Genomic DNA, 23,392 nt, shown 5'->3' on the forward strand with positions numbered 1-23,392 from the left:
GCTGCAGGCAGAGGCCAAAAGACAGCATCCAACAGCAGTGCATGGAATTCGACATCTCAAGACTACTTACTCCCTAAGCAATTGCGTCAATGTAGACTTGTGTATACTTCCATATTTTTGGAACACCAAAACTTGATGTTTTAAAGTATTTAAATCCAACTTTTTTTCAGAGGTGATTCTTATTTCTACTCTTCTGCCAAAGCTGAAAGTATGAGAGGACTTTCAGACATTTTGGCTCCAAATCAAAACAGCTGGCACCTTTGAAACACTGCATGGCCTCTCACATTTCTGGTCCTTTTGACCATATAGTGTCCTGGATGCCATTATTACTTTTATCTCAGTAGTGTGTCATATGATTTGCTTTTTGTAGCACTATGCTTATACTGTACTGCTTTTGTAAATGCATTTTCTTAGAAATTTCTAGTGATCCCCGTCATTGTTATATTTTTGTCACATGCAACATATTGAAGACAACAGCTGCTTCATGTCATTTGCATTATGACTGGAGCTGAGCAGTCTCTCTCCCCCTTTATTCGTATGTACACTCAGTTCAAAGAAGCAAGCAAATGCAGATTCAAATCACAGAAAGGAGCATGAGAGAAAAAGTATGAGTCAGCCTTTGCTTGGCTCTGCAGATATATTTTTCTAAATAATTTTCCTATCCCCAGGCACTCCATTCTCTTCTTATTACATTACAGGAATAAAAGAAAACTAGAGAACCTCCACATGCTTGCCTTCGCCCTTGTATTTCAAACATAATTCAGCTTGATTCTTTAAATCTAACCTTGTAATGCTTCCTAGGCCTAACTCACTTCAAAATCTCCAATGTTTTCTTTTTCATAATGGTTGTTTTACTTGTCAACTTTGGTTGGAGACATTTGGTGGGTGAGTTTAACATAGCATCCTGCTCTGTACTGACTCCCTTCCACTTTCTCTCTCTCTTCCTCCACCTCTCCTCTTTGTCTGTGGCAGAGAGTTCTCCAAGGAGCGAGAGAAGGCCAAAGCCAGGGGTGACTTCCAGAAGCTGCGAGAAAAGCAGCAGCTGGAGGAGGATTTGAAGGGATACCTGGACTGGATAACACAGGCTGAGGACATCGACCCTGAGAATGAGGACGAAGGGCTGGATGAGGACAAGCCTCGCAACCGTGAGTGTAGGACGGGGGGGAGGGGGATTGTGGGGAGGGTATCACTTTGTTCTGCATTGTCATTGGACAGATTGCCAAAAGTAGGGCTGACCTGGTATTCAGTGTTTTTCTAGATAACCATAAACCCACCGCAACCTACCTAGGAAAACAGATTTATTGCAGCCCAAACTACCAATCCTTACTCACATACAGTACCTCATCATGGTTACAGTTACAATTTCTTTATTCTGTCTTTACATGTTCAAATGTAGAGGAATAAATGAAATTGTGGCTACATAGTATATTGATATGCTGCCCGGGTGCGCATGGATGTTGTTTTTAAGCATAGAAGTATTTAACATTGTTTCCTGAAATCAATCATGAAATAATATATATTTTATATACAGTACTGTATATTCTGTTGTCTTTAGAATGTAGATATTATTATTTTTATAAACCTGATGTTTATGTCACTAGATTTAAGACTTTTCGAATGTTCAACACATATTGTGAAAGATCTATTTAAAAAGAAAAAAGTCTGAACTGTATCCATAATCATGCTCACACAGTTGAGTTTGATACTTCTGCAAAATCATTCAAATTGTGACCTGTGTTCCATTCCAGTTTCTTAAATTCAAGAATATTTTATATATACCGTATTTCATGCATATTTCATATTTCTCGAAACAGATACATGTATAAATGTGCATTCTTATACTTGCATTGGTATTGTAGTACTGTACATTCTTAGTTTAGTTTTAAATACCTTTTGCAATGCCTGTGTTTTTTGTCTTTATATAACGGTGGTGTATGAAATTAGACGTTTTAAAATTTGTATTTTAAAAAGTATTAATGCCGAAAAATGCTGCCTTAGAGTTTTGGCTCCTACAATGCCTAAAACAATCTCATCAGAAATTGTGAAACAGGTACAGTACAAAAGTGGAAAAAGAACTGTTGTTTCATAGAGTATTTACACTCATACAGGGCAGATCAACTGCTTTTAAAAATATCAGGTAGAGCTAATAGAATAGGAAATACCACAAACAAACAACAGCACAGCAGGCATATCCTTGTGGTGCATACAGTTGTCTCAAAGCAATCAGAGATTCCACTGAACTCAAAGTAAGACACCTGGGTACATACAGTACTGTAGGCTGGTAATAGGTTGCCCATTGGGAATGTTTTAAGCAGCCTTGTGGGTGAACTATAAATGAAATCAGGCTTAACTCCCAGTTGATGCTATATTTATTCTATAGTCCCAGAACTGCTTGGTTAATAACACTAATCCCAAAAACAAGGATATTCTTCAGCCTGTAAATATCCAGTGGTAGCAATTTCATACAGCATTTACTTGATGTATATACTGTACATATACAGTTAGTTTTAAAGGGAGACACTGAGGATAGCATTACAGATTTGTTCATTTTTTTTCTTTTCCTTTTTGTTTCCACTCCAATGCAGCCATTGGCATCTTGAACCCATAAAAGCTAGGTGAAAAAGAATCATTTTTTTTTCTCAGCACTGAATAGGGAATCAAAGCACTCCACTGCTTTTTCGGGGTTTTATTATTCGACAACAAAAGAACTCACAAGTGCAGGAATCTCCATCTCATACTAGCGAGATAGCAAAGAGGAATTTAAAAGTGGAGTCCTTGAAGTGACTTGCCATTTTTTATACAGCATACAGTGTGCACTTTAATAGGTTTCTGTTTCTCAGACATTTAAATTTTAGAAAATAAAAGACTTTTTATTTTAAATATATGCTGCAAATAGGCAACTCTTTTCTGGGGATGATGATCATCCAGCTGTATAACAAACATTAGTGCCATCAGGAGCAAGGTTCATAATGCAAATTTTGTTTAGACTAATAACTGGTCTATTACAGTAATTCACACTAAAGTATGATTCATACTTGCGTGAGCACTTTTTAGTACAGGTTTCAGGGTCCAGTAAAAGGTAAGATAGATCCAATACAGAACTTTAAATGTATGTTATTACAATAATTTATATTTTGCAAAGCTTCCACAATTTCATAACATCTGTTACTCATGCTGTACAATACTGCTTCGAAAGATAGTGTACAGGAAACTCAACGTCTCTTTTATTAATCAAAAGGAAGACCCATCCATGACTGTTTAACTATATGAAAGGATCAAATCCAGTAACTCCTGAAATACCTGAAATATCCTTTCCTATTGCTTTTCCTGTGTTGATCCAGCAGTACTGATAAGCTTTAATGCAGCTATACAATCAACTTCAATTGCTAGTGCAAGAAATGCTGCCAAAGTCTTGCATTTTGTGTCTGTTCGCAGTGTTTTCTGGCGCACAATTATTGTTTACCAGAGAATCTTTTTATAACTATAAACATCTTCTCAATACAGTATACTGTAAGCACTGTAGGTCAAATTGAAAACCGAAGATTTTTTAACTGCTGTTCTTTGTATCGGTTTTAAGACATTTTGGTTATCCTCATTTTTTGACAAATTTGATTTTAACCTATTACAGAGTAGATCTGTAATGTAAACAAAATTTCTCAGTTCTGTCACAGTACTAGTGCATTGTCAGTGAGGGGCAGCTTTTATGGCCAGTGAATGGCCTAATGAATGTGTTGGCATGGTTTCTAATTTAACTGAGATACTGTACAAAAGAGTGAGAACTGTGTATTAGAACAAAAGAGAGGTTACAAACGAAAGGAGAACATTCATCCCAACAAGCCCATTTGCTTTGTTAGTAGTTAATTGATCCAAGGATCTCATCCAGCTGTTACTTGGAAAAAAAACAGTGTATCAGCTTCAGGCTGGGTAGCCTGTTCTAACATACTGTATACTCACAACCCTTGATATACAAATTTCTCTATTTTATATTTGCTTCCTTCATGCCATCCGCTTTGTATTTCATTATTCATTCTGAAGGAAAATTTCACTTAATTTGTCAACATTTTTTTCACCTAATCCAGGATTTTAATCTTTCTTCAATATCATTATCACCAATGGAGTACCCTAACATTGAGTCCATTCCGGCCTAATTAGTTGAAATGCATAGCAAGCAGTGATATTGTGCTGTAATTGGCACCAATCTCATTAAATACCTGCTGTAAGGAGCCACATGCTGCTTCTAAGAATGAGATCTCTCCCCTGCGGTGTCGGCGTCGCCAGCTTGCCTGATCATAAAGAGAGACCCTCACTGTGCTGAAATGCTGTTGAGACTTTGAGGTGATGACCCACGTAAATGTGCACAAGCAAGCCCAAGTCATAAAATGCTGGCATAGTGAGCAAATTTAAAACACCAATTCTGAAACTAGCTTTCTGTTCCTTACTTTGCTTCATTAGTATTGTTAATGATAAAACTAGACTTTCATCATATCTACAGTATGTAGGATATCTTTCCCCAGTTGTTATTTTAGCTTTTCCTATTGAGTTGCTAACAAATAGCTCCCTTTGCCTTATCAAAGTGTTTTCCTACTGGTTTACAATTTGTTTGCATCTGTTGTAGTCTATGAAGTTGTTAGTTCTGCATTTATGATTACACAGAAGGATTGTTTACCATATACTGTATCATTTTACAGTATATACATATCTTATTATTCAACACAGACATATTTATTGAGATTTTCTGGATGTATTTTTCTCCATCATGTATTTTTCTATGTTTCAACCAATGTAGGACAGCCAATCACCATTCAGGTTGAGTATTGCTGCACCTCCTGCTCAAGCATGTTTGTATATTAGCCTAATGTGCTGTTTAATATTATCACAGTTGTCTGCTATTTATTTTTGTGCTAGGACGTTTTTTTTAGTTTGATTTAATGATCTTTGAGGTGATGTACCATGAGAAGCCAAGTTTAGAAAATGTTGTTTTAAGCAGATTGATTGATCAGAATTGATTAAGAGTGACAAAACACATGTTCTCTCAAGTGTCTACCATCAAGTCAAGAGCATGAAGTCTTTCTTTACTGAGAGTATAAAAGACTTCTGTAACATGCCGAATGAACACATGTACTGTATAGCCCTTAATATTAGTACTACAGGCTTAGAAGCACCCTACCAATGACAGTAGTCTTTGGTGCCCTTAAAGACAATGTTTTTAAGGTCAACCTATAATAATAATAATAATAAACTTTATTTTATATAGCACCTTTAAAGCTGGCTTCTCAGAAGGCTTTACAGGATGACAAGAACAATAAATAAAAAGAATACACAAGATAAAACACAATTACTATATATAGAGGAGACCATGGAAGGTGGTACTAAGAAAAGCAGAGGAGTATAGATTGGAACCAATTAAGTAAAGGCTTTTCTGAAGAAAAGGGTTTTGAGTCTAGATTTGAAGGATTTTAGAGAAGGTGACTCTCTGATATCCTTGGGGAGAAAGTTCCAGAGCTTTGGGGCATAACAGGAGAAGGCCCTGTTACCCATACAATGTAGATGGGCTTGGAGGACAGTAAGGAGAGCAGAATTAAAAGAGCGAAGGTTGTGAGGTGGGGAGTAGGGCGATAATAGTTCAGACAGGTACTGAGGTGCCAAGCCATATAGGTGAGTATGACGATTTTAAAGTCCACACGGAATTTGACCGGAAGCCAGTGCAGGGACTCCAGGATAGGAGTAATGTGATCACTTGCACTAGACCTGGTCAGGATTCTGGCTGCTGAATTTTGGACATACTGCAGTTTGTTCAGAGTAGATTTAAATACCTCAGCGAACAGAGCATTACAGTAGTGAATTGGAGAGAACACAAATGTGTTGATCAGCTTTTAAGCCACAGTTTGTGATAGCATGGGCCGTAGTCTAGTGATATTTCTGTGGTGAAAAAAATATGTTTTGACAGTATGCTGCACATGTGGGTCGAATGTTAAGCCAGAATTGAATATAACCCCAAGGTTTTTCAATTTTGATTGAAACTCAAGTACAGAACCATCTACAGATAGGGTTACAGGACTGGCTTGACGAAGTTGATGGTGGGCGCCAATAAGCATGACTTCAGTCTTGTCGCAGTTAAGATGAAGGAAGTTTTGAGTCATCCAAATTTGTATGTCAGAGATGCAATTAGATAGAATAGAGACAGCCACATCAGTGTCAGGTTTGGTATGGATGTATATTTGAGTATCATCAGCGTAAAAATGAAAGCTGAGGCCATGTGATCTTAAAAGCTGACCAAGTGGAAACGTGTAAATGCTGAAGAGCAAGGGGCCCGGTATTGAGCCCTGAGGAACACCAGACTTAACAAGACCAATTTCAGACCTGTACCCATTAAGAGAGACAAAGTGACAGCAATCAGTGAGGTAAGACTTGAACCATTTGAGAGCAGTGTCAGAAACTCCAAACACGGTCTCAAGACAAGAAAGTAAGATGTTATGGTCAACAGTGTCAAAAGCAGCACTGAGATAAAGAAGGATGAGTATAGAAAGACAACCAGAATCAGAAGCTATTAGAGGATTGTTAGTGACTTTAACCAGGGCAGTTTCTGTGCTGTGAAGTTGACAGAAGCCAGATTGGAGGGGTTCGAAAAGGTTGTTTGTCATGAGGTGGTTATGTAACTGAAGTGTGACAGCATGTTCTAGAATTTTAGCAAGAAAGGGTAAGTTGGAGATGGGGCAAAAATTGTTAAGATTGTCGAGAGCCATGTTAGGCTTTTTTGGCACGGGGGTAATGGTAGTGTTCTTTAGCTCAGCTGGCAAGACTTGGGTTCGAGCCATTGCAGTGATGCACGAGGTAGGGTAGGAGCGGCGAGGGTACAAGCCCTAGAACCCGAATCTGTTACAATAACAAAAGGACAGACAATGAAATGTGGGCTATTTCGAAGTCGCAAATGTGAGATATAGAGTCGCAATTACGAGATATAAAGTCGTAATTCTGAGTTTTTAAGTCGCTATTCTGAGATATAAAGTCGGAATTCTGAGTTACTATGTTGGAATTCTGAGTTACTAAGTCGCAATTCTGAGTTACTAAGTCGCAATTCTGAGATACTAACTCGGAATTCTGAGTAACTAAGTTGGAATTCTTAGATACTATAGCGCTTTTTTTTTTTTTACTCCCTGGCGGAAACGGGCTTCCATAGATCTGACAGATTCAAAACCAAAGGAAATACAAATACATAATTACATTGACTTGATTTGGTGTACCTCTGTTTTGAGATTGCTTATCCTGCTCATCTTTTCTGTGCTTCCTTTTTGTCAGCGCTCGATGTTAGTGGACGATGTGTGTTACCAGCTGTAACCGGATGATTTTAATTTTTCCTTATTACAACGTAGTTTGCACAACATGCAAAAGGACGCTTGTAATGTTTCACTACATGTTAGATGTAGTTAAAGGTTAATAAAATTGCTCATCATAACATTTGCTACTTTCCGAAATGAGGCAAACAGCATTCAGTGTAGCAGCAGCTGAAACTGCACTGCACTCATTCACTACATCGACAGTGAAATAAACCACTACACTTACTGTACATTCACCACTAAAAAACTGTAATGACCTAGACTAGCATACATGTAGCACCAACAGAAAGAGCCACTGGAGACCCACATTTGAATGTGCCGATTGCAAAAATATGTTACATTATGTTACACATTGAGGGGGCCACAAGGCCAAAGGCACTAATAGACATAGGCAGCCATCTGGTTCACCTAAGCCAAGGACCAGGCCTGAGTGGAAACCACCTTTTTTGGTTTGCATTGTTTTTATTGTACTTATCCTGGTGTTAACGTGGCATAATTAGCATGTGTGTCAGAACTTATGCTAATAAAACAGTTGAATTGTTCATCAACGTTCAGCTAAGCCAAAGTTTATAAGCAAAAAATAACCATTGGTTTAATTATTTGATAACTTGTTCATTTAACTATATTTGATATTTATTTTTAATTATTCATCCAAATGAATTGGTGCCTTGTCTAAATGTAGGACATGGTGCTTACAGACTGCATAATATATAATCCTGGTTTACATCCTATTTTTTATTCCTTTAATGCCTGAAAGGATTCTGATAGAGCTGATAAGCAATCTTCTGGTGGTGTAAAAGGAATTGCACACTGTATTCTTAAGTAACTAGAGTTCTGTATGAAGTTTACATTAACACCTTTAATTTACATTTTGCACTTTTCACTATATGCATATTTTATACTGTATACAGTACATATGCCATTTTACTAAAGATCCTGAACAGCTTTAAAGGCATACTGTATAGCCAGCTAGAGCTGAGACTGGTCAAATCAAAACTCAAACCTCTTGGGGTCTCTAACTTCTTGGTATTGAGTTGAATTAGCTGTTATGGTTACGTTGCATTATTTAGTGCTCATTAGGGGGGTGGCAGTCTGTGCTGCAGTCTTATAGCACTTCCTGGTCCTAGTCTTGATTACTGCCTAGAGTGTCTTTTCTAAGTTCTTTGAGTTCTCTAGTTTCTTTCCACCTTTAAAAGGTTTGATGGCTAGGTTGGTTGTTCATTTTAAATTGTCCTTGTGTGCGTGCAGGCGTGTTCGTAGATGGACAAGTGTCCCATCCAGGGTGTACTACAACCTTGCTCTGTGTGCTTCTACAGTAGGTTAATCTCCTTGTTGCTGTGACCACTTTCCTACAATGGATGAATGGATGGATTTATCATACTCTTTGTTTTCATTAATGAAGAAACATTGAATACAGCCCCTATAGTATAACATTTAGAGGCTAGCTGAACATCTGAGGGACAGTTTAATTTGTAATAGCACTATGAATGATATGTAATTGGCATATACAGTAGTGTACCAATTAAAGCTAACATTTATTTCTTATTTCATTATTCAAAAATTCCCAGAAAAGCAATTACTATATGTAGAGAAACACAGAATAATCATACCAATCTGCTGAACAGATGTTCATGCTTTTGTTCTGTGCACTAAAGGACAAAGTCCTTGTGCTTTATGCAAATGAACAAAAGTAGCCTTAAAATGTATTTCTGCAATTAACATATTTTGTGACTGTTTTAGTTCTTAATTCATCTTCATACTGGACCTGCAATTCAAACTTGCACATATTTTCTCTTATTTATGTCAGTATTTTTTATTGTGCAGTGTTCTATTAACTGCAATTTTTTATTCCAGCATTGATAATCATATATTTCTCTAGTCTGTGGCCCTGAATGCTCATAATTATTTATGAGAAAACTCATTTTACATGTTCATCTTCATGCATCACGTACAAGGCTGTTACATGTGCTGAAGTGCAATGAAACCACGTTCCTCCCACACAGCAGCGTTGTCGGTGCCTAGTTAAGATCAGAATACTGTCATGGTGAGCTAAATTTGGATCTAAAGAAATTCACTCCTTCACTTCCGTAGCGAGGGCTTTTAGAAAAAACGGGAGCTTTAGATGCCAAAGGAAATTTCACAATGTGAAATGGTAGGGGGCCAGTGCAAGGTACAGTCATTTTAGGGTGTGTTGCCAGTTTTAAGTCTTCTACTTCCTTTGGAAAGGAATGAATGGAGGTGTATGTGTCACACAACTAACCAGATTCCAACGTGGAAATGTCCTCACCTTAATTGCTCTCTAGCCCTGAGCACTTCTAGCAAACAACATTGCTCTGGCTAATCAACCAGCCATGGGACTTCACTAATTACCGCACCTTCCACCTCCCGTAATACTTAAACCCGTATTACTCTCTGTTCACTGCCCGGTATTGGTCTCTCCTTACCTCGCCTTCTCTTCCCAGTTCTCTAGTCTTTTCGGATTTGAGCCTCGGATCTCGCCTTAGACCATGTCAACAGCCTAACCCCTTTTGGATAAGAGACTGCTGAACCTTCTCCTCTTCCTATTCACCCACTCGTCTTCAACTACAAAGAACACCGCATCAGGTCCAGCTACTCAGTTGGTCTGCTGGCCCCTGCCAGTATGTTTAGTTTATTCTAATGCATTAAATGACAGGAGAAGAAGAGGAAAGCTCAAGATGTACTGTAGCAGCTGGCTTACCCCCCTTTGAAAATGCCTGTAATTTCCACAGTACAGTGATTCATTGTGGATTTGCTCCACTCTGCCACTCCCAGAGTGCAGGGATAAATAAAGCAAGGTTCTCTGGAGATGCTGGCCTGCCCAGCTGAGCAAAAAATTAAAAACTATGTTAATTTGAATGGCTGAACTGGGCTCAAGCCTGCAGAGATTTGCATTGTTAAGTGTTCTTAAACAAAGGTTCCACAGGCCATGGTTCTGTATTGAGGCTTTTTTTAAATTTGTATATTCCTGAAATGTTGTAGTCATATTTTTGTAAATGTGCTCATTTACCTATTTGAATGTCATTGTTGACAATGAGCACTATTGCCTCTCAGCGCTGGGGCCCAGGGTTCAATTCCTGAGGGTGCTATCTACATGGAGTTGTATGTTCACCCACATGTTCACGTGGGTTTCCGCTGGGTGCTCTGGTTTCTTCCCACAATCCAAACAGATGTTGGTCGGATAATTGTCCTATGTAAAGTTGGCCCCCGTGTGTTTGTTTGCATCTGTGTGTGCTCTGCGATGAACTGGTTTTCCATCCGGGATATATCCTGCCTTATGCCTGGTGCTTGCCAGGTTAGGCTCCGATGATCCCAACAGCACTGGACTGGAATAAAGTACTTTAGAAAATGGATGGATGCCACAAAAGCATGACATCAATTACACTGTTGGAAAGACAATTAAAAGTGCTTGTTTGCACAATGCGACTTGTTCTGAAATAAGGTGTTATTGCCGTGCTCATTAAAAATGACACATCCTTAGCTTGGCACATCATGTACTGTGTGGGTTGGGATCTGCATTCTGGAGGTGGCTGATTTGACTCCCATTATTTTCAGAGCTGATGATCTTATGACTCCCCAGGGAGCCCCACCTTGCATTCTGTTGCTAGTAATGTGGGCAGAGATGTCTGGCAGGGTTCAGAGCAATGGCAGTATCTGCTGATATACTGCTTGTTTAGGTATGTGGATTAGTTTCCACAGGGTAAAATGGAGGCTGCTCCTCAAAATACCTCTCTTCCACCTTTACAAAGGTGTTATATACAGTATGTCCTTCCAAAAACAGCTTAACCTTAAAATATGTATGTATTTCTATGTGTAATGAGTTAAGAAATTAATACTGTATAAACAATAAATATGTAAAATAATTGCTGAAGCACAATATTAAATTATTAAACTATCTTACAAAAGGTTACTTCATCCTCAGAAAAAAATAAGCAGCCTGGTGCATCTGGATTTCTAGAGCTCCATGCTCAGATTGCTACATAATCAAGAGTCTCCATGTTCAGAGCTTGTTTTCTTTTTAAAAAACAACATAGTAACCTTAGGTAAGCAGGCTCCTTATAAGCACAATTTTCTGTACTGGACCAAGCAAACACACTTAAAAAAACTATGGGGAAGTAAGCCAATAAGCAGCTTTTTACTTTGATGGTTGTATCTACAGTACAAACAGGGCACTTTCCCATGATGATCACCCCTCGAAACTAATATGGCTCTCTACACAGCTCCGCTCACTTAAGGGTATTGTTGTGGATTGCCTCAGTGACTTTCTGAAAAATGATCTCATTGCTCATGTTAAAGTTGTCTGTATCACTCTGGGGTCCATTCAGTCTTATCTTTAGCAATTGAGGAAGCTTCTCTGTTATTTACTGAAGAAGTAAGAAAGTGGATGGATCTCCTCCAGGCAGAGAGTCAGAGAAGTTATCACTGATTAACTCCCAGCTGACCAAATCAGTAGAAAATAGACATTTACTAGCCTATATACTGTGTGTGTGCACTAAGGGAAACAATTCAAATTTAACTGTACAAAAAGAATTTGTGCCAGTTCCAGGGTGCACAGGGATATACCTCATACATATTTTTAAACTTGTTCACTATACTGATTGATAGATTATCCTTCGGTTGGTCAGAAAATCTGGTATGTTACAAAAACAGATGCTGTGTGTGTATATGTAGGGGTGGTATTATGTTCTGGTCAGCCATTTGTGTGTTATACCTAACACAATTGATGCAAAAATGACTGCATTCAATATATTATCTTTAGATTGTGGCTGTGTTGTACATCATGGTTTGAGACCCCAGTAGGATTACAGGGTCTTCCTTCAGCTAGTCAGTTTACTTCTGTGTCTACACATTTCTCAACTTTTAGAGCTTGTTATTACTTTATTTTAGGGAAATGTAACATCCTTTTCATCCTAGACTCCACTTTAACTAGTCCCCGTTATTTCCATCTGCCTTTGAATGCTTCCAAATGTTATGCACAATAGTATGTTTGTTGTAAATAGTGATTATTTTCATGTAGACAGGAAATATAACCTCATATTAACTATATTTGTATCTTTGTTTCACCTCATATTGATTATATTTTTATTTCTATATACATTTATTTTGATTTCAGGAATCAATCTTTCTAAACTCTAGAATTTAACTTTATTTCAGAATGAGGCCTTTTTAAAACATTTCACTGAGATTTTGAATTGATGTTTTAGAAATAAAGTTAATTTCGATAGCTTTCTACCTGAGCTGTCTCTACCCATGAAGGATCAAGTCTGCCCTTTAACTTTAAAATCATTGTTTTCATTGTAATCTATTTACATAGAGATCAAAATCAGCTTATTAGAAAGCTATACTAGGTATACTGTAGCTATGGAACAAGTTATAGATTTAGTCCATGCTGAAAAGAGAAGAGAGAAAACACAATGTTTCAGCTGTAAAGCCTTCTTCAGGTGTGCTGTAGCTACAGTGTGTGCATTTTTGAATCTATGCATTCATTCTGCTATTTTCAAAGTCTCAATTTTTACCTCAAAGATGTTGGAGGTTTACATGTATTCCTTCATACATTGTTATCATACAGGGTTCATGATTGGCCTGTTTGCTTCTGGTAACCTACGTGTAGATACACTACCCCTTCCATATTTTCTATCACCATCCTCATCTACTAACATCTTGTATATTGTTTTTTTCATAACCGTAAAAATTATCTGATTACTTAAAATGAACAAAGTAGCATTTTTAGAATTATTGGGTTTTAGTCATTCATCTTTCAATATGATCCCATGACATACACTGTACAATATTGCAGCTTTTTATGGGTAGAACAAGTCACCGATCACTCCTCTGCTAGGCAGAAGTGCTTGGTGAGACTTTACATTAGTGTTAGTTTGTTGGTTTATTCATTCAACACATTGGCACACTGTATTGGTGCACTGGCAGTGCAGTGACTCTGTGGCTAAGGATCTGCACCTGTGGCTGGAAGGTTGCTGGTTTGTATCCTGTGGCCGGCAGAGGAATCCAATTAAGTGATCTTATCTTATTTATCTATATTGACAAAATAACAGCATTACTCCCATTGACATACAAGAGTGCAAGCTGAAGCCTCTGATGCTTCTAGGTCAGTTCCCCACATCTTCAACTTATTCGATTTGTAGACTCTCCATCCTTATGCCCTTGAAAGCCACAGCTATGACAACTTCTCTTGCACCCCTATATTCATGTGAAGTCCAAGTTTTTTGATTTTACCATTATTAACATCATAATAGTCAATTGTAATGCCCTCATTTTTCAACAGATTAATGAAGACATATCATATGTAAAATCCTGGACAAAATTATATCAGATATGAGAAAAATATAACAGGGTATGGAATATGTTAGGATTTTTTTTAACAAAAGGTGAGAATTGAAAATAGGACTTTGAATTAATAATTTACTTTCTGTACTCCATATACTGTAGCTGTAGCTGGTTTTAGGTACTGTATTACTATTCACTTGGTAATATTTGGTACATGGCTGAATTCCAGAGTATCACCCTCATGGCACTCAGCTGAAGAAGCTTAATTTAGCCAATAAAATCTTTTTTATTTTTGAGGGCCAATCATTGCAAATACATTTTTTGAAGAATAACAACTGTTGGCAGCCCTCCAGAATTTCACTGATTTAGGATATGTTCTTCAGATTGATCGATATTCCAGATATTCAGCTCTTTATCTGACCATGCTGACCTCCAAATGCCCATGCTCTTGGTTGTAGATGACAAATGTTTTCACATATTTCAGGATCTGTGATCAGCGACAGGGATCCTAATATAAAGGATTAACCAATGAACGTTTTGATACAGACCAGCTAAGAGATCATTTATCTTCACTACACTACTGTAGATAATGTAAGATTCAATGTAAACATTAATAGTATAAAACATAAACAAACTGACAGTTACTTGACATACCTATTTCACAACAAGAAACAACCAGCTGTATTGAGTGGAAAAGAGGGGTGTGAAAGAGGTTGCAGTTATTAGTACCCTAGCCATACAAACACACTGCTCTCAATTTTGAATGGTGACAGGTTGCTCACGGGTCACAGATCCCTCTAGGTCTGAGCTGGGGACAGGTTATACTCTGCAACACTATATGTGATACTGTTATAGTGGGTGTCTATAACTTTCTCCATATCATTTGTATATTACAAGGACCTATTAGAAAAATAATAGAATTACTGTATGTTACCCATTGGATCACAGGATCATGAGGGCCAAATACAGGTTTCCCCAAATTAATTGAGCACAAGTGTTGTCAAAAAAAGCCTGTTCTCAGTGTATTTAAGAATGTGACAGAATGTGAGAGGTCTGTCACACCGTTGTACAGGGTGGTCCAAATAGTAATGTTGAAAAGCATCTCAGGGTGAAACAAGCATAAAGCAGTCATAAGGTAAAGAGAAAGTACTTGTATATTTGCAATGGATATAAAAATATTAAAAATTCCAACAAAACAAAAGTCTTAGCTCCATTTCAAGCTACTGATTGACTTCTTTAGTCTGTCTCTATCAGTAGCCGGGAAGCCAAGCTACTTACTGACTCCAAAATTAAGCTCTTACAAAAGTTCCACCTGTTGCTTGGACAGTTAGAAGCTTCCTTCTCTTCCTCCCTCTGGTTCAGATTGCATAACAGAGGCCCTGTGATCCTAGACAACAGATAGATCAGCTGGCAACAGAAACCTTCTTATCCTGCTTTTAAATTGTCAACAATTGTGATCAATTGTTTGGAGCCAAAAGGGTGACTAAGGGCAGCATCTTTTCCCCCACAGCATTCTGAGGAATGTGGTCCAGACAAGCATTTCCATATTGTCTGAACCTGCTGCTCTTTCACAGGGTCTTCGTATCAAAACCAAGCAGGTTTTCTGAAGAAATGACTACAGCAACAACAAAAAAGAAATCTTTTGAACTAGAACATTGGATTGATGGATAAATGATAAAAGTACTTGGATGGTGATAGTTTTGTGGTTTGTTTCTGGTGTACTCCATTCTCAGTAAAAGTTCACGCCCAATACAGTATACAGCACCCTTTGCAAATTACCATTATATTTGTTGGTAAGAAAAATTGCATTTACATTAAAATTTTTTGTCGTAGTTCTTGTCATACTGTTGGCCTTCCTTGTACTGCCAAGTATGTCTGAACCTTCTAGTCTAATGAAATTGGTAATACTCTTTTAAATACAAACAGCCTTTCCCATTCATTCCCATTTGTTGCTTTTGTTTCTTAATAAATTGGTGAAATATAATAGCTCAGCCATTAACTCATTACAGTGTATTTTTTTCTCTAAAATTAGCTCAGCTTAGAACAGGAACAAGGAGTTAAAACAGAGTAACGAGGCCAGGCACTCCAAGCCCCAGACTCAGACGGTCAAGATGTCGGGGAATAAGGCCTGCCCTCGGACTTCCTGGGAGCCCGGGGAATAGGCAAGCCTTGTGGCATTCATTTTACAATACTGAGCCAGGAATAGCGAGAGGGCCAGGCTTAAATAATGACGGACAAACAGGGGGCAGGTGCACATAATAAAGTAATATGTGAAAGGGTTGGAGCGCCCTTAAGGGGAGGGATGACGATCGTGACACCTTCATTGTCTGTGCAAGAAAGTATGCTTCCCTTGTGACCACTGTTCATTAAAATAAGCCCTCCTTCAATGACAGATGCAGCCCATTGATCCCTTTTCAGCTGTGCTTTACTAGCTCAATCAATCAGTCAAAGATTATTGATAAAATGCACAACAATACAGCATGCGGCAGTAATTGCTGGCAATAAAATGTCTTTTCTGAGAGCTCACCAGAGGGAAATAAACATACAAATCACAAAATTAAAAGTTACAGAATAAAGTTACATAATAATTGTGCAATAAAAATTGAATTTAAAAAACTGCTACATATCCAGGGTGTATGCAATACATTATGTCCAAATAATGCAATATGCAGTGTGCCATATACAGTACAATGGAAAACTGTATGTCCATGTAACCTGACCATTTAGTAAAGACCATTAGGGTGGTTGCTGAAGGTGCCTGCAGCTTGGCTGCTTAGCAGTCTTACTGCCTGGAAGTAGAAGCTGTTCCGTAATCTGTTGGTCTTTGACTGAATGATTCGATACCGTTTACCAGACAGTAGAAACAGTTTATGACTTGGATGACTGGGGTCCTTGAGAATAGACCTGGCCTTCTTAAGACATCTAGCTGAGTAGATATCCTGGATGTTTGGTAACTCACAGCCGGTAATGAGCTGCGCTGACTTCACCACCCTCCTCAGATCATTGCTATCCAAAGCGGAGGACCTTCCATACCAGGCAGTGATGGAGCCAGTCAGGATACTCTGAATAGTGCACCTGTAGAAGCTGGTCTGGATATGTGATGGCATGCCAAACTTCTTTAGCCTGTGGAGATGCAGTAGAATAGGCACTGCCATGCTGTTTTGACCATGGTGTTGATGTTATCTACCAGGAACTTAAAACTGCTGTCCCTCTCCACTGCAGTGCCATTGATATAGATACTGTAGGTGTGTGACCTCCTCCCTGATGTTTCCTGTAATCCACAATCCTGCTGTGCCTGCTTTATCTTCTGACAGTGAGCAAGAAAGCTAGCTGGCTGTTTAAGGGTAGACACCTTTATTTCGTGTCTTGCCCAGCTCTCACAAGCTGCAGCACTTCCTGTTCCCATCAAAGCTGCATTTATTAAGCAGACAAGGGATATTTCTAGGTACAGCACAAACATTATTTCACTAATTGGGGACTGAGATGTAAACTATTATCATTTTGACTGTCTTAATGTATTTTTCTGAAGCATAATTAAGTTATTTTGGGCTGTAAAATCAGATGTACAAACCTGTCTAAAGGATGAAAAGGATGCTTTGTGTGGTGATGTGATGGCTGCAGAGTCTGATGCTACATAATTCAGCAAAGGTTGCTGTTATATTCTTTTGCTGATACCTTCATCCAAAGCAAAAAACTGCATTAGGTCACACATGTGGAACACAGATTTACAGCATCATAGTAAGAATCAATGTTCAGGACTCCTGAAGTGTTATAGTAAATAATGTACTAAAACATTAGTATAAGTATAATACCTGATTCTCACTTTCATATGAGTATCTTGTATTAATACACAGCCATCTAAGTTTTACAGTTGCTTCATTTTTTGTTTATACAGAACAAAACTTTAGAACTCCCTTTTTGCAGTTTGAAACTGAAGTTTCTGTTTGAAACTGATCTGTACTCTTTTATTACACTGCCTTGCCCTAGACTACAAAGCAAATTTGTGCTCTGGCCCAGTGTCGTGAAAACATAGGGAGACTGAAGAGGAAGAAAGAGGTGTGGTGTTACAGTGGAGTCTAACTAGAAATCCATCAAGTGTGAAAAAAGTAGTTTTGATCAACAGCCCCACCTAGAGTAATCCTTGGGTACCACATGGACAGTTGGTCCCATTACACAATGCCAACATTTTTCACAAAGAAAGTCATGACAGAATGACACATAAAAGAAAGTTATAGCTGTTCTTTATATATGGAAGTAAAAATAATACACCTTATAGTGCACTGTAGTGCATTTCAAGTTACTAAAATCAGAATCTTGCTTAAAGATGAAAGAAGACTCCCTTTCTTTAAAAAAAAGTTAGTATAGAAAGATTTCCTTTTATACAATTCTCTTTGTGATTACCTAATTTACATAGTGTGAGTCAGAGTCATGTAGTTCGAGTCTACACAAAAAGTTTTCACCTAAATGAGGGTAAAATTTAGAAAGTGTAAACCTTGGAGGAGTGACGTAATTTTGGGTTTCAGAGACAAAAGTGAAAATGGAGTACTGAGACAAGTGCTTTACTCTGTGTCCTGTGTAACCTGGGGATTTTACTGTGTTTCCTAGAAGATGTTTCACGATTTGCCAATTGTCCTTTACAAGGATGATCTGAAAAGCACAGGCAATGTTGTAGAACACTTGTACTGTATAGGAACAGAAGATACTGACATTATGATTGAATTAGCACTTAACCCTGAGCTCAGGACAGAGGGATTACAGATTCTCTCTCTGCTGGCCCAAAGCACAGAACAGATATTCATACTTAACACAGTCTGCCTCATGGAACAAGAGAGATATTCTTAAGAACAGGAAAATTACTGATGTACAATACTTGGGCTGTGCACTGTATTTGGTATTTCTTTCCAGTAGCGAATAATACATGACACAGTATGGGACTCAAATCGGAATATAATTCAGTTATAGCATAGGCGTCATTTTTTTGTTTTTCACATTTCTACCAGTTAAAGGTGATCATTTAATTATTTGTGGATGTCTACCTTAACTCCCAAAAATGAAATACATAGACAGAACATATTTACCTCTAGGCCTTTTTTAAAAAAGAAAATAACACATTTGTACAAGACTCTTTTTTTCCTACTCTGAAGCAGGAGGACTCATCGTATAGATATGAGGAATTGTTAATTAACTTTTCGGTCACAGACAGATGTTGTTATTTCATGATATGAGGAGATATTTAGGGTACCATTTATATATCAGCACTGCAGTGCTGCACTGTCTCTTATTGTTCATTGAGACAGCGCTAATGCTGCATTTATACAGGCTTATAAAGGCCTTAGGCCCATGTTTCTCTATCATCTATCCTGTGCTCAGCCTAAATGAGCATGAGAGGGGGAGGAAAGGATTCATAATAGGATTGCCAAGGAGATGTCATTTATCTCCACAAGAGAGCAAAACCTATTATATTTCACAAGGGGTGAAGATGCCATGAGTTATAGAGACCTTTTCTCTATACTGGATATAAATGTTACTTCATGCACAAAGCCATTAGGTATCCTGTACACAGGGCTGAATTGAATCTTAACTTTCAGTGCAAACCCCTTTTCTCTAGGATATCATAATTATTTTCTTTGGAATAAACTCTGTCTGGTTTATAGAGGTTGCAGGGTTTTTTTCTTTGTCAATAAAACTGACGGAAATAAATCCCAAAGCTCACAGCATACAGTATGTGAGTGTGCACCCATTGCATGTACTGTATATAGTGTACGTACTGTAATAGCCTAGTGTAGTTTAGTGTTTCAGGTAAATAATACAAGTTTTAAAGTATGTGTAGCAGGTTGTTTTCATGTAAGGTATATTTGGTGTTTTTAAAGCTTTATTTTTTTTCTTCTATTGGAAAAAAAAGTTGCTCTGTAACATCAACTGTGAACATCAACCCATAGTTGATGTTCAGGTGTGTCTCACACCTGAAGAAGGCTCCACGGCCGAAACGTTGTGTTCTCTTTCTTCTTTTTTTCAGCATGGAATAAACCTATTACTTGTTCCTTTGCAGCCTACGCATGCTGACGCAGCTACCCACCTGAATCAACCCATAGTGCTGAGTTGATGCATGGGCTCCCAAGCAGAAATTAATTTCATGTTTGAGATTCCACATTATACATTAATACATTATGCCTATTCATACTTATACTACTCTGTTTACTGTACAGGATTGTTGATGGAGTATAGTATTTATAGCTACACTCTAAAGATTAGATGTAAGAAATTATTTATAATGAAATGTTTTTATTACTGTATTTAAGAGTAGAAATTACTTCCTTGTGTACAAGCAGTTATTATTTCTTGATTTTTTTAAAAGCCGTCTTCAACATGGTGTAATAATGTGATATATATATATTTAATTTACTGAAAAGATAATAAATTGGAATAGTAAATTACAAGTGTATCTTGAGTGCTGACAAGAATCAATTAAATGCAATAACAGGCAGTCTTACACACCACATATTCTAAATACACAATATGCAATGAATTAATACAACACCAAAACATGCATAGTAAACCAACAAGAGTAATAATATATGGGTGAATTGATCTCCCGTGATACAAATGGTTGATTGTTCACTCACAGATTTAAAAGGATAAGAATCACATCAAGGATTATGTTATTATACTGTAAACAGGGGCCGTCCTTCAGATGAGACGTAAAACCGAGGTCCTGACTCTCTGTGGTCATTAAAAATCCCAGGGTGGTTCTCGAAAAGAGTAGGGGTGTAACCCCGGCGTCCTGGCCAAATTTCCCCATTGGCCTTTACCAATCATGGCCTCCTAATAATCCCCATCTATGAATTGGCTACATTACTCTGCTCTCCTCCCCACTGATAGCTGATGTGTGGTGAGCGTTCTGGCGCACTATGGCTGCCGTCGCATCATCCAGGTGGGGCTGCACATTGGTGGTGGTGGAGGGGAGTCCCCATTACCTGTAAAGCTCTTTGAGTGGAGTGTCTAGAAAAGCGCTATATAAGTAAGCAATTATTATTATAATTATTATTATTATTATTATTATTATTATTATTATTATTATTATTATTATTATTATTATTATGTACAGTATCAACAAATGTACAGTACAGTATTTGTTATGGTTCACCTCATAAATTTCCCCCTCACCCTAATGGCATCAGTCTGCAGTGAAACAGGACTCCTTGTGCACAGTGATTACCTTCTCATGTGCCCACCCTCTGGTTGCCATCCAAGCTGAGTTGGGCTGGCTCCCCCTTTAGCTTCCCCCACTGCTAGCATCCAACAGGTGCTGTGTTGACCCTCGACTCTTTCCCTCTGCCCCACAAGCTTCCACCAGTTAACACAGTTGATACTTTTTTTGTTTTGCAGTTTATGCTTGGAACCTTAATGTCATTTCATCATCTAGGCACATTAACGCTACGTATTATGTTCATTTGGCTTGTTTCATCGTGACTGAATGACTGAGTATTTATGATAAACTAACTTTGTTCTGTTTACAGAGCTATTGTGATTACAGCATATTGGCTTTGCACCCATTATTGTACGAACAGATGTTGTTCAGAGCTTTTTTTTCCTACAGTAAGTGAAGAAGTTCTAGAGAGATTTTAGGGAAATTACAGGTTAATTCAACTGATGACTTGTATGAGTTTTCTGATGGTGTACTTGCATTTTAAGTCTGATTTTATGCTTGCTGCCTTTGTTATGAAGTTTAAGGAAGGATTTAAACCTAATTACTACAAAGACTGCATAAATGTCTAATATTGCTTTAATAAACTTCTGTTAGACTCATTTTGTACTACGTTATTTAGCTAGAATACATTATATTGAATTCAGGATAAATAAAACATACTATAAGCTACGAATGAGAAGAGGTCATTTGGCCTGTCCACTCCATCTGGTAGGTACTGTAGTAGTAAATTGATCCAAATATGTTATTCACTTGTTTCTTGACAGAATCTGCTTCAACAATATTGCTGAGTAGCTTGGTCCATACACACATAACCCATTGAGCAAACTCCTCTCCGTTTTAAATGAACTGCTGTGTAGTTTCTACTCATGTCCTTTGATTCACATTTCACTGTTTAATCTGAAGAAATTTGCTGGGTTGACTTTATCAGTGCCATTGAGGATTTTGAATACTTTTGTCAGATACTGTACCTGTTTCAGTTCCTTTAAACATCATAATTTTTTGATAAGTCTTCGCTGGACTGATTTCAGAGCAGTAATATCTTTTCTATATTGTAGTGACCAGAGTTATGCACAATATTCTAACTGAGGCCTTACAGTACCTGCATGCAAAACCCTGCACTTGTCTACATTAAAAGTCATCTTGCAGGTTGGACCACAGCAAGAGAATGCCCTGTTACCCATAAACAGTATAAACAAGCTTGGTGTACATAGAGAAGACAAGAGTCAGATGAACAAAGGCTGTGAGGTGGGAAATAGAAAAATAACAAATCACATAGGTATGAGCATCATACAGTAGGTGAGCATGAGGATTTTTGAGAATTCCAGTCAGTTTTATTTAAAAGCCATACTTGTGTATCTTGAATTGTAATGCAGTACATCTGGAATATGGTCACATTTTGAAGTTTTTGTTTGAAGTAACTTTTAATGTAGCACTATAAATGCTACATATAGCAATTAGGTTCTATTTTGCTTTTCAATAAAATTCTCAATATCAAATGTAAGCAATGTATGCAATAATATATCCCTTTTAGTGTATAAAATGTATGTGAACAATTTATGTCATGTTCTTCCAAAACCATACTCTTCAAGTTTATTTCTCTATATTAGGTTTTTAATCTTACTGACAGTCTTATGAAGATAATTTTAAACAGTCACAACCACCGGTTTTGATAAATTCACAGACATTGTCCTATTAACCAAACAAAGCACAATCTATCCAGAGAATAGCCAAGGGTGGGCCTAATTAGTTCTGGGATGGAAGATCTCTAAGGAAAACCAACCCAACACTTCAGTATGGTGGCCAGGGACACTCTGGTGTGGGGGGTTGTGGGTGAGTTGTTAAACTGAGGTCATGACCTCTTAGCTATTAAAGAACCTACACTGTGGCACTTTTGAAGGGTAGGAGAATTTTACCAGTCTTTGTTAAATTCCAATCTAAACTTCTGTAATTCGAACTACCTAATACATATCCTTAAAATCAATTGAAGAAGCACTTTTCCCACTTTAATTTTTGTGTGGTGGGTATCAATTATTATCCAGATACTGTAGCGGCTCCACTTCAGTGGTGGATAAAAAAGGTCTGTGCCCCCCAAAAGTAATGGGACTGAAAAATCAAAACTGTCATTTTTACATTCAAACAATATTTGTATACTGTATGTGTTCTTGAGATTAATATAAATAATAAATGTGGTCTATTTATGGGTTATATTTAAGGGTGATATAAATTACCCATGAATTTTATTGATCATATTACAACAAAAGATATATTCAGTGTTCAACGTAGTTATATCAAGTGAACAGAGATATTGGGATCTATTCACCTAAATTACATTTAATTACACTACAGGCAAAAGTTGGGATACACCCTGGACCAGACACCAGTCCATCACAGGGCTCACACACACTCACGCCAGGGCCATTTTCTCAGAAGCCGTGTGTCTTTGGACTGTGGGAGGAAACCAGAGTACACAGAGGAAACCCACACAAACACAGGGAAAACATACAAACTCCACACAGACTGCACTCCAGGAATTAAACCCAGGGCCCCA

At 37.8% G+C, this 23,392-nt stretch overlaps 1 protein-coding gene across 9 annotated transcripts in view; it reads left to right on the plus strand.

Annotated features, from left to right (window-relative positions):
* Nucleotides 1-23,392, plus strand: part of cacna1c (calcium channel, voltage-dependent, L type, alpha 1C subunit) — a 447,138-nt gene that overhangs the window by 316,213 nt on the left and 107,533 nt on the right. For all 9 annotated transcript variants that reach the window (XM_069192105.1, XM_069192106.1, XM_069192107.1 and 6 more), the window contains exon 9: nt 973-1,145. In XM_069192105.1, coding sequence (XP_069048206.1) covers nt 973-1,145 — 173 coding nt within the window. The remainder of the gene's footprint in view (nt 1-972; nt 1,146-23,392) is intronic.

Source organism: Lepisosteus oculatus, chromosome 7, assembly GCF_040954835.1.
Source record: "Lepisosteus oculatus isolate fLepOcu1 chromosome 7, fLepOcu1.hap2, whole genome shotgun sequence".
NCBI classification, from domain to species: domain Eukaryota; kingdom Metazoa; phylum Chordata; class Actinopteri; order Semionotiformes; family Lepisosteidae; genus Lepisosteus; species Lepisosteus oculatus.